The sequence below is a fragment of the Poecilia reticulata genome, linkage group LG23 (assembly GCF_000633615.1).
Source record: "Poecilia reticulata strain Guanapo linkage group LG23, Guppy_female_1.0+MT, whole genome shotgun sequence".
Lineage (NCBI taxonomy): Eukaryota > Metazoa > Chordata > Actinopteri > Cyprinodontiformes > Poeciliidae > Poecilia > Poecilia reticulata.
This window is the reverse complement of record NC_024353.1, coordinates 261,422-272,202: the sequence shown is the minus strand read 5'-3', so window position 1 is coordinate 272,202 and position 10,781 is coordinate 261,422. Positions and strand designations below refer to the sequence as shown.

General features: G+C 40.1%; 1 protein-coding gene across 1 annotated transcript in view; it reads left to right on the top strand.

Moving 5' to 3' along the window:
• LOC103459096 (plexin-B2-like) overlaps positions 1-10,781 on the top strand; it is a 122,937-nt gene that overhangs the window by 105,425 nt on the left and 6,731 nt on the right. Inside the window, exons 22-37 of the mRNA XM_008400340.2 lie at positions 296-432; positions 501-683; positions 794-893; positions 1,287-1,481; positions 1,639-1,722; positions 1,977-2,072; positions 2,673-2,809; positions 2,893-2,993; positions 4,313-4,542; positions 4,665-4,846; positions 6,083-6,149; positions 7,049-7,195; positions 8,074-8,151; positions 8,266-8,344; positions 9,006-9,106; positions 9,790-9,871. Coding sequence (XP_008398562.1) covers positions 296-432; positions 501-683; positions 794-893; positions 1,287-1,481; positions 1,639-1,722; positions 1,977-2,072; positions 2,673-2,809; positions 2,893-2,993; positions 4,313-4,542; positions 4,665-4,846; positions 6,083-6,149; positions 7,049-7,195; positions 8,074-8,151; positions 8,266-8,344; positions 9,006-9,106; positions 9,790-9,871 — 1,999 coding nt within the window. The remainder of the gene's footprint in view (positions 1-295; positions 433-500; positions 684-793; positions 894-1,286; positions 1,482-1,638; positions 1,723-1,976; positions 2,073-2,672; positions 2,810-2,892; positions 2,994-4,312; positions 4,543-4,664; positions 4,847-6,082; positions 6,150-7,048; positions 7,196-8,073; positions 8,152-8,265; positions 8,345-9,005; positions 9,107-9,789; positions 9,872-10,781) is intronic.

Genomic DNA, 10,781 nt, shown 5'->3' with positions numbered 1-10,781 from the left:
GAACAGGTTCTCTGACTGTAAATGAACCGGTTCTCTGACTGCAAATGAACAGATTCCAACTCCGAACGCACTAACCTGTTCCCAAACTGAACGAACAGATTCCCAGACCCAGGGTAAACGGATATACACACCGAAATGACAAAATCATGTTTTTTCTTCGACATTACGAGAATACCAACAAAGTTTTTTCGCACATTTGTAACAGAAATTCAGCCTCTGCGTTGTGAATTACCAGCAGGAGTAAAAATCAAATAGTTTTGGAGTCAAACCGGATGTTTTAAATGTTTTTGTTCAGGATCCTGATCCGAAGTTCATTTATCCAAAGGAGGGTCCTGCAGCTGGAGGAACGACCATCACCATCATCGGAGACAAACTGGACACGGCAACCAAAGACGACGTCACCGTCTTCATCGGAGACATCGCCTGTGACGTGTAAGCTGAAACGTTCCCGTATCGTAAATAAACCGTGACGGCACGCGTTCACTTCCTGTTTCCTTCAGCGTATCGTTTGGGACGTCCATCGTCTGTAAGACCGGCAGTTTCAGCGCTGCTGCATCTTTTCCGGTTTCTTTGAAAGTGACGGTGAAGTACGGAGGGAACACGATCAAAACCCTCCTCGATCCCTTCAATTACACCGAAAACCCAAAGATCACCGGCTACAGTCCCGACGCCAGCTTCTTTTGGTGAGTCCGTTTATCTGCCTTCATCCTCCTCCTCCTCCTCCTCAGCAGTCAGACTCATGACTCCTGCTGTGTTTTACTTCCCGTCTCGTTTCTCTGGTTTTAATCTGCAGTGGCGGTCGAAGGATCGTCGTGATGGGAACCGGCTTCAGTCTGATCCAATCGGCCTCCATGAAGGTTCTGTTCACCGCCAACAACGGCTCCACTGTGGAGGTAGGAGACTTCCTCAACGAGGTTTTATTCAGGATTTTATTCTAATTAGGAAAACCAGCTCCCTAAAAAACTGCTCCAAACTCAGACATTTGATTTCCTTCATTTTCCTTTATATTTATAAGAATAATCATCCAAATCTGGTCCAAATATGGTGATTTGTGTCATTTATTGTTTTTATTTGGGGTTTTTATCCTTGGTAAAAATCTTTAATGGCAGCAAATTGTCACCTTGATGCTCCTCCATCTTTGTTCAGAGCAGGAAGCCGCCGGCGGTTTCTGCATCTTTCCGTCTGTCAGGAAAGATGGCGGAGAGTCGCCTCAGTGGGACCAACCAGACCCACAGGAGGAAATGAAACGTTTCTCATCGTCTCTTCATCTTTCATGTCTTCCTCAGAACGAGTCAACGTGTAAAATAACGAATGACTCCGTCCTGGAATGCAACTCGCCAAAGGTGAGCAGCCAACCTGTCAAGACTCGGCTGCACCTGGACAACGTGAAGGAAGACCTGACCTTCAAGTACCACCCCGACCCGACCTTCAAAGTCGACACCTTTTCAGGCCTCACAGACACCAGCGTCATCGTCGTCACGGTGCGTAGAGACTGAGCGCCTGACGACGAGAAGCAAGATGTCTCACCAAACGAGAAACATGGACGCCCCGCCGCGGGTCGCCCTGACGCTCTGACGCCCGCCGCGGATCGCCTCGCCGCGGGTCGCTGCGTTAACTTCTCTCTCTCTCTGTGAACAGGGTGAAGGTTTCTCCAAGGCCATCACGATCAGCGAGGCGAAGGTCTCCATACAAGACGTACCGTGTAACATCAAAGTCCTGGAGGTATGCACAGAGCTCATACAAGGGCTTGAAAATCCTTGAAAGTGCTTGAATTTCAAAATACTTGAATAGTTCTTTTTTTCTCGTTTCTTTGTTGTTTTTCATTCATTTATTCCTCTGTAATTCGTTCTTTCATTGGTTCATTTGTTTTTTCTGGCATTTGTTAAATTTTTGATCATCCTTTGTTCTTTATTTCTTTTGTTGCCTGATTCGTTGCTTTCCATTCAGGAGGTTTTTCCGTTTCTTCTCCTCTGCAGGACGATAAGTTGATCCTGGGGGCTCCTTCTTCTCCGCCGACACCCACATCCAAGTCCCAGAGCGCAGAAACGGCCGACGACACGATGGATCTGGTGGTAAACAAACCGACTCGGTTCTGTTTCAGTTCTGCTCCAAACAATCCCTGAAAATAAACTCTAACTGGGAAACATGGAAAAGCTTAAAAATAAAAGGTTTTAGTTTTTCCAAACATTTGGGGTTTATAAATTTCTCTTTATTTCCTTTTTTGCTTCTTTATTTGTTGACATTTTTCTCCTTTGATCTTTTCCGTTGCTTCACTCCTAACTTAATTTCCTACATTTCTTTTTATTTATTTCTGCCTTTTTTTTCTTTCCTGTATTTTTTTATTTTTCTGCTTCTTTCTCTTTTCTTTTTTCCATCTTTCTCCTTCAATCTGCTAGGAAATAGCAGATTTCCTATTTTATTCCCGTTTCTTCAGAAACATCTGCACTAAACTCAAAGTGATGTTTTAATTTTATAATTCAATCAATCTAATTATAATTTGAGTTTAAAATTGTTTGAAATTAGGCTCTTGTGGCTGAATATTTTTAAATTTTCTGAAACTTTCAGTAAAAAGGATTGATGATTGTTGCTGTTTCCAAACAGAAGGAAACTGAAGCAGTGAAACATTTTCTAATCTGAACGCAGACGAATCTAATTTGCTGTTTTTATTTCAGGTGCAGTTCGGTGACGGGAAGTGGATCGCAGGAAAAGTTTCGTTCACCAGGGAGGTAACCATTCCTCTCCCCATCATCATCCCAGCCGTCATCGTCCCCATGCTGGTTTTCATCGCCATTTCCGTCTACTGCTACAGGTTTGATAACGTCTTTAAAAATGCAAAAATGTGGCGAGAATAATGAATAAAGCACCAAGCCGCTTGTGTTTGGCTCCCGTCAGGAGGAAGAGTCAGCAGGCAGAGCGGGAATACGAGAAGGTGAAACATCAGCTGGAGAATCTGGAGGAAAGTGTTCGAGATCGCTGCAAGAAAGAGTTCACAGGTATTTAACTTAAAACTCAGAATTAAACCTATTTTATGTTTACCAAGTTAATTTTACATCTTATGCAGGTTTTCTGCAGCAGATTCGGTAAAACCTTCTCTTTATTGACATTACATCACATTGAATTCAGAAATTATTCTCTTTGACAGCTTGTCTTATGAACCTCTGCCAAACCAGCAGCTTTTTGGCTCAACTCATTAAAAACTTCCCCTCAGATCTTCTTGGCTCGCTCTGCAAACGGTTTCAGATTAATCTGACTCTTCTGTCATTCCTCAGGAGCGAAACTGCAGATCTGAGAGCCAGGGATTATTGCAGCAGAGTCATCGATACTCATAAATATTTATCAATACTCGGAACACGAAAAGATTAATTCAGTTTAACTAAATTACATTGTTAAATTTCAACTTGTCACAAAATTAATTGGCTAGTAATTATTATAAAACAGATTGATTCAGATCTCTTATGTTTTACCTGTAGCTGGATTTTGTTATTTTTACCCGTTTACTGGGTGAAAGCTTTAGCCTAGCTTAACTCTGAGTTGATGAAAAGTTATCTGTGTAATTATCATTTTTATCGTCTGTTTACTATTAAATGTTTGTATAAACTAAACCAATCACTCCTCCTTAAAGTAGATAAGTTTGACAGGCCTCAGTTCTGTTCTGCCGGTAACAGTAATAGTTTTTTGTTTTACTAGCTAACTAGCCGTGGATGCTAACTGCACCTACAACTGAATAAACAATGGAAACTTTAGCTTTGTACGTTTTTTAATTAAGCAAATTAGTAGCCAATAAATCACTGATTTGTAGATAATAATCAAAATTCTTCAAAAGTGAAGGCGATTCTCTTCCTGTAGCAACAGTTATGCTAATTTATCTTGCTAATACAAGCTAACAGACAAGGTTAGCCTTATTTTGGCGTTAAGTTTGCAAAAGTAAGTTTCTGAATAGTAAAAAAAAATATACGGCTCATCACACAGTGGGTATGTTTTCTGAGACCTGAGTTATGTTCTGTCACTAACAGCAATCAGCTAACTTTACTAGCAAAACAAGCTAGCTGAGAACGTTAGCCTAACTTAGATTTATTCATTGGTTTATTGGTAATGGTACAAAGTAAGTCTTATTTTTGTCTCACTTGTGAGAAAGTAACACAAGTTAGTTGATAATAACCCAATCACATCCATGGATGGTGAGTATTTTTTTCTAAAATCTGATTTCTGTTTTACGCAGATTTTACAGGTTAGCTAAAAAACTATTAGCTTCTGTAGTGAGAGAGTTTCTGTTGGCTGTTTTTCATAATGTTTGATTTCTCTTTTGTTGCAGATCTGATGATTGAAATGGAGGACCACACCAGCGACCTCAGCGAAGGTCGAATCCCTTTCCTGGACTACAAAACGTACACAGACCGAAACTTCTTCCTGCCGTCCAAAGAAGGCGATCATGACCCCATGATCACTGGAAAAATACAAATCCCAGAGTCCCGCAGGGCTACTGTGACTCAGGCTCTCAACCAGTTCTCCAACCTGCTGAACAGCAAACCGTTTCTCATCAACGTGAGTTTTAAACTTTTGGTTTCATTCCTGGTTCCTGAGATGCTAATTTAGATGCTAATCATTTTATTATCATTATCTACGCGGATGAAGCTGAAATTAATGTCATCTTTTTTCCTTTCCAGTTTATTCGCACATTGGAGAGCCGTCCGGACTTTAACGCCCGGAATCGGGGAAATTTCGCCTCCCTCCTGACGGTGGCGCTGCACGGCAAGCTGGAGTATTACACGGACATTATGAGGACGCTGCTGCTGGAGCTGATGGACGAACACGTCCAGAATAAAAACCCCAAACTGATGCTCCGGAGGTGAGAACATATCCAGGAATTTTATTAATTTGACTTATTTAAACCCAGAGGAGCCAAATGTACTAAATTATGAATCTGTGTTGTAAAATATGGAAGCCCATTGCTGCCGTGAAAGAAAAAATGAAAGCCCAAAGGGAGTTTTAAAATCATCATTATGAGAGTCAGTCAAAATTATGAAGTTAAGGTAATAATTTTGAAATACAAGGTCATTACTTTAACTCTCAATGTCACAATTATGAAATAAGTAAAAAAGTATTTTGGTAAGAAGTTTACTCAAGTACTGAGTAGCGAATCAATCATTTAATAATTAAAAATTACATCATCAGATGGACCAAAATATAAAGTTAAGTGGAAATGTTGGTATTTTAAGGACCAAAAGGACAATAATTCAAATAAGTAACAAAAAATAACAAAATCAGGCAGAATAAAATTTTTACCAATCAGTTTCTTTAAATAAAAAGCTTTTAAAAGATTAACAAAAACTGCAGGATGATGGTGAATTTTTGGTTAAAACAAAAGAGTCGGTTTGTGTTTTATTCAGTGGGTAAAAAATCCAGAAATCTTAATCAAGTAAAAGTAGAAATACTTCATAATAAAATTACTCAAGTAAAAGTAAAAAGTATAACGTAGTAAAAATACTCCTAAAAGTTAAATTTTTCAAAAAAGTTACTCAAATAAACATAGTTGAGTTAATATAACCAGTTACTACCAAACTCTGGACCAAAGCGTCTGTTACTGTTCTGTTTATTCAAGACGCCATTTTGTCCACCAGGCCACCTTAGTATTGTTAATTTAACTGCTTCTATGAAAAAATACATTAATAAAATAACTCCAAAGATGACTGGTGGGAAACGGCGGCCATGTTTCTTTTCTGGCTGTCCGTTCCTGCTCAGCTCTAACTCTAAAAATACTTCTTGTTTCAAAACGGTACCTGAACTGTAACTAGTTGGTCCACAGCTCTGTGTATATTTGCACATGTTGTTTGGATTCCCTGCAGAAACTCTGAGCCGCTTTATTTGTTGTGAATTGATGGTTGCGACTGCAGAGGAAGTCTGGCGGCTTCGCTGCGGCGTTGCTCTGAAGCGTGGAAGCAATCAGGCTGTCTGACTTCCTGCTGTGAAGCTGACAGCTTTGTGATTGTGCAGCGGTGAAAAGTGAAAGCCTCCTTGCAGCTGTGAAGTGATGAAGATGATTCCTGGTGTTTCTGTGGATCTCATGTTTCCGTTGCTGCTGCAGGTCAGAGACGGTGGTGGAGAGGATGCTCTGCAACTGGATGTCCATCTGCCTGTACCAGTTCCTCAGGGTAACTGGCTTTTCTTCACTGATATTCAGTATTCTCCTATGAAAATAAAGTGTTTAGACCAGATTATTACTCTCAGATTGCATCAGTTTTATTACCGTCTCTGTAATTAAACGCATTTCTGAGAGCACTGGATGTGATCTCTGTAACTTTATATCAGATTTTTAGCACAAATATGTGATTATTTGTTTTATTTACTGGTAAATTTCAACATATTTCGGTTGATATTTGAATTATGAACCTGTGTTGTAAAATATGGAAGCCCATTCCTGCCGTGAAAGAAAAAAAGAAAGCCCAAAGGGAGTTTTAAAATCATCATTATGAGAGTCGGTCAAAATTATGAAGTTAAGGTTATAAATGTCACAATTATGAAATATAAAGTCTGAATTCTGATGTTACAAGTCATAAATTTGAGGAAAAAAATATAATTTTCAAATACAAAGTAAAAATTATGAGTTATAAAGTTATAATTTTTCTATCTAAAGTTGATATTTTGAGATAAATTCATAATTTCAACTTTAAAGTCATAATTCTGGCTTTCAAAGTCATGAGTTTGAGATATAAAATATTAATTTCAGGTATAAACTCATTATTTACAGTCATAATTACGAGGTAGTAACAGTTTCTCTGAGGAGGCTTTGCTCTAATTTCATAAATATATCTTTAAAACTTGAAATTATGACTGTATTTTTCTGGTTTATTTAAAATTATTAATAAAGAAACTGCAGCAGATATTTTCTTTTTCATACTTTATAGTGTTAAATTCAGTCTGGGGTCAAACTCCGACCTTAAAGACGACAGAAAAGTCCTGATTGGTGGAAACGCCTCATTACTCCAGCTGAATAGTGGATATATTTATATGTATAGAATCATATTGCAGTGATTCTGTGCTTGTGCCTCAGGATTCGGCCGGGGAGCCGTTGTACAAACTGTACAAGGCCTTGAAGCACCAGGTGGAGAAAGGTCCGGTGGACGCCAGGCTGAAGAAAGCCAAATACACGCTGAACGACACGGGGCTGCTGGGAGACGACGTCGAGTACGCCGCACTGGTCCGTCTGCTCTCCCACGGTTTCAGCATTTAAATCAGTGGTCCCCAAACTACGGCCCGCGGGCCGAATCCGGCCCCCTGAACAATACCAGAGAGCATTTAGATTTTTTCTCATATACCGTATTTTCCGGACTATAAGCCGCTACTTTTTTCCTAAGCTTTGAACCATGTGGCTTTTAGCCTGGCAGTAGAAATCTGAAGAAGAAGAAAGCGTCCATTTTCATTTAGCACATGCTAGTAGCAACACGAAAGATCAGCACTTTTACTGTTACAGTTACAGCTCGGAAACTAATCAGTTCAGTCAACTTTTTCTTTTTCAACCGTAATAAATGATATTTAATTGACCTGTTATGACTCAGATGTTGGTGTCTGCCCCCCCTGCTGCATCGCTGTGGAAAACCTGGAGCGGCAGAGATATCTGCGGCTTATTTTTTGTAAAAAAAAAAAAATGTTACAACAATGTTATGTTTACTGTTTTCTTTTTTTTTTTTACTTTGGGGTTGCAGCTTATAGTCCGGTGTGGTTTATAGTTTTTATTTCATAAAAAGTGTGAAGAACCCAGAGAGGGTTATTTGATTGTGCTTTCTGGAAAACAATACATTTTTACATTTGGGCTCTCCTGCAATCGTCACTTTTTCTGTTACAAACTGACTCCGGCCCCCAGCAGAGGAGGGAAACGTTATGTGGCCCTCACAGGAAAAACAGGATTTAAACAAAAACAGGATGAAAAACTTTACTTTTTGGAAGTTAGAAGTCTGTTTTATGGTTTAATGAACCGTGGAAGTAAATTTTTTAGCCGAATGAACTTCCAGGAGGAAGGAAACCAGGAGCTGTGTGTGTGGGATGAAGGTGACAGGTGTGTGTGTGTGTGTGTGTCAGACTCTGCAGGTGCTGGTTCACGGCGAGGGACCAGACGTGACGCCTGTCAAGGTGCTGAACTGCGACACCGTCACCCAGGTGAGTTTCTGTTTCCACATGAAGGCAGAGGAATCCGCCGCCTGCTGTCTGATGCGTGTTTGTTTCTGCGTTCGCGCTTACAGGTGAGCTTGTTTTGTTTTTCGTTTCCTGCAGGTGAAGGAGAAGATCATTGATCAGGTGTACAGGAACCTGCCGTATTCACAGAGACCAAAAGCAGAAGGCGTCGCGTTGGGTGAGACATGCTAACAAAAATTTAAACTAAATATTTACAAGAATAAAGTCATAACAATTATAACTTTATTCTTGTAATTTCTTAGTAGGGCCCTAAGTCAGCAACCTGTTCGTTCTTAGTTTGGGAACCTGTTCGTTCGTTCGGAGTTATGAAATCTGTTCATTCATGGTCTGGGGATTCATTCGAAAGGAACTACCATAATTTTACAATTGCTGTGTTTCCATTAAATAAGAAACACGATTAAAATCACGTATTTCAGTTTAACATGATAGATCATTAAAAATCATCATCATCCTCTTACTTCCTGTTGTCTTCTTCTTCGTTTCCTCCAGTAGAAACATCCGGTTGTTGATCATGTGACTAGCTTGATGTGACAAGCGTTTCCGTTGCAGTTTTGTGATTTTGACACCGCTGAACAACCAGCTCATCTCAGCATAACAAACTTTCACATTTTTTTAATTGTCATGTTTCCATTAAGCAAATTTATTTTCATAATTGCAGTTTCTATAATTTTATGGCCAATGGAAACAAATATCGACAAAGTTTTGTGTAGATTTCAAACAGAAACTACTGAATTAATGGAGATAAATTGGAGCCAGTCAAACGTATTTAATCTCTGAAATCCTCATAATTCTCCTTGTAATTCCTTGTTTGTCCACAGAGTGGCGCCCCGGCTCCACGGGTCAGATCCTGTCCGACATGGACCTGACGTCGCAGACAGAGGGGCGCTGGAAGCGGCTCAACACGCTGGCCCATTACAACGTGGGTTCAGCCCATTCCGGTTGAATTGGGTTTTAAACTAAATATTAGTAAACTGTTACTTTTATAAATGAATGAATGAATAATGTGAAACCCATTTTTCCTCTTATTTCTGGCTAAATAACCAAAATTATTTCTGTTGATTTTTGACAGTAGCTGCACTCCGTAGAACGTGCCGTTGCTAATAGGATGCTAAATCCTTAAGTTTGGATTAATCAGCTGTTAACCAGCTGCACTTTTTAACAGATTGAAGTAAAAATGTTTCTGCATTGGTGCCAGTTTAACCTTGACCTGAGGGGTCAAAGGTCAGCCTCACACCCTGAGTTTAGGCTTTTTTCCTCTGACGTGTCTGTTTCTGTTCGTCTCCATCTCCTGGCGTATTGAACCAGAGCAGACTCATGATGCTGCCACTCCTTCCTGATGCGTTTAATCAGCTGTGTTTCAGCAGAGACCTTTACTCTTTCACCAAAACAACCGAAAGCTGAAGAGCAGGAAAATGTCGAGCCACTCGAGACTCGACTGCACGGCGCTGCAAAACCAACAGGAACTAAATCACTCCTGCTGTCCAGGCTCTCCTGACATTTAAGGAGGATAATTAATTCACAGGCGGATTTTGCCTCTAATAACTCTGCAGCTTAGTTAAACACTTTTCTCTCTGAACAGATTTTTATTTTTTATTTTTGCAGGTCCGGGACAACGCCACGTTGGTTCTGTCCAAAGTTTTGCACACGCAGTCGTTCCACCAGCACCAGGACAGCCATGATGAGAGTACGTCTCCTCGTTTTTACTCCACATCTGGGGCGTTAAACTGCAGCATTTTCTAGCGTTGACGCTCGTTTACCGCGCTGTTAAGTTGTCCTGGGTAATGGATGGAAAAAGTGATCAGAGATGTTAAAATTAGGCTGAAAAAATCGTAAAGTCGTCTGTTTTGTGTTTGTTTATCCACTAACCAAACATTTTGCCAACGAAACCGGTTAAAGACCTAAATACTTAGTTTAACTTTAAATTGACTTTTTCATGTCTGCATAAGCAAAACAACATTAAAAGTTTTTCCTCAGCATTTTTATTAAAAGTTCACCACAATAACAATAAATAACCTTATAATTCTTTCCCAGGAGTCGTTTATTTTATTTTTTTTTTACTTATTAACTGGAATAACTACATCTTCTAATTAGCTTCAGAATAATCTCACCATCCCAGAAGAGAGAAGTTAATAAATGGAATATAATAAACCAGAGGAGGTTAAAATGTGATGCACAAAATACCTTCATATGATTCAATCATGAATCATATGGCCAACTTTAATTTCTATCTTTGTTAAAACGCGTAAATCCTAGAATATTAAAAATATGTTAAAAGGGGGAAAATCCATTTGGGTCTCAACTCCTAATTAAAACTTAACATCCAGACGACTTTTGGCAATAAATTTGTGTTTTTTGGTGAGGCGTCTCAAAAACCTCCCAATTGTTAATTCACATTCTAGGCCCGCTGCGCCGTTACCTAGCAACCCCAGCCAACCCCAGGCCCGTTACCTAGCAACCCCCGCCGACCCCAGGCCTGTTACCTAGCAACCCCAGCCAACCCCAGGCCCGTTACCTAGCAACCCCAGCCAACTCCAGGCCCGTTACCTAGCAACCCCCGCTGACCCCAGGCCCGTTACCTAGCAACCCCAGCCAAC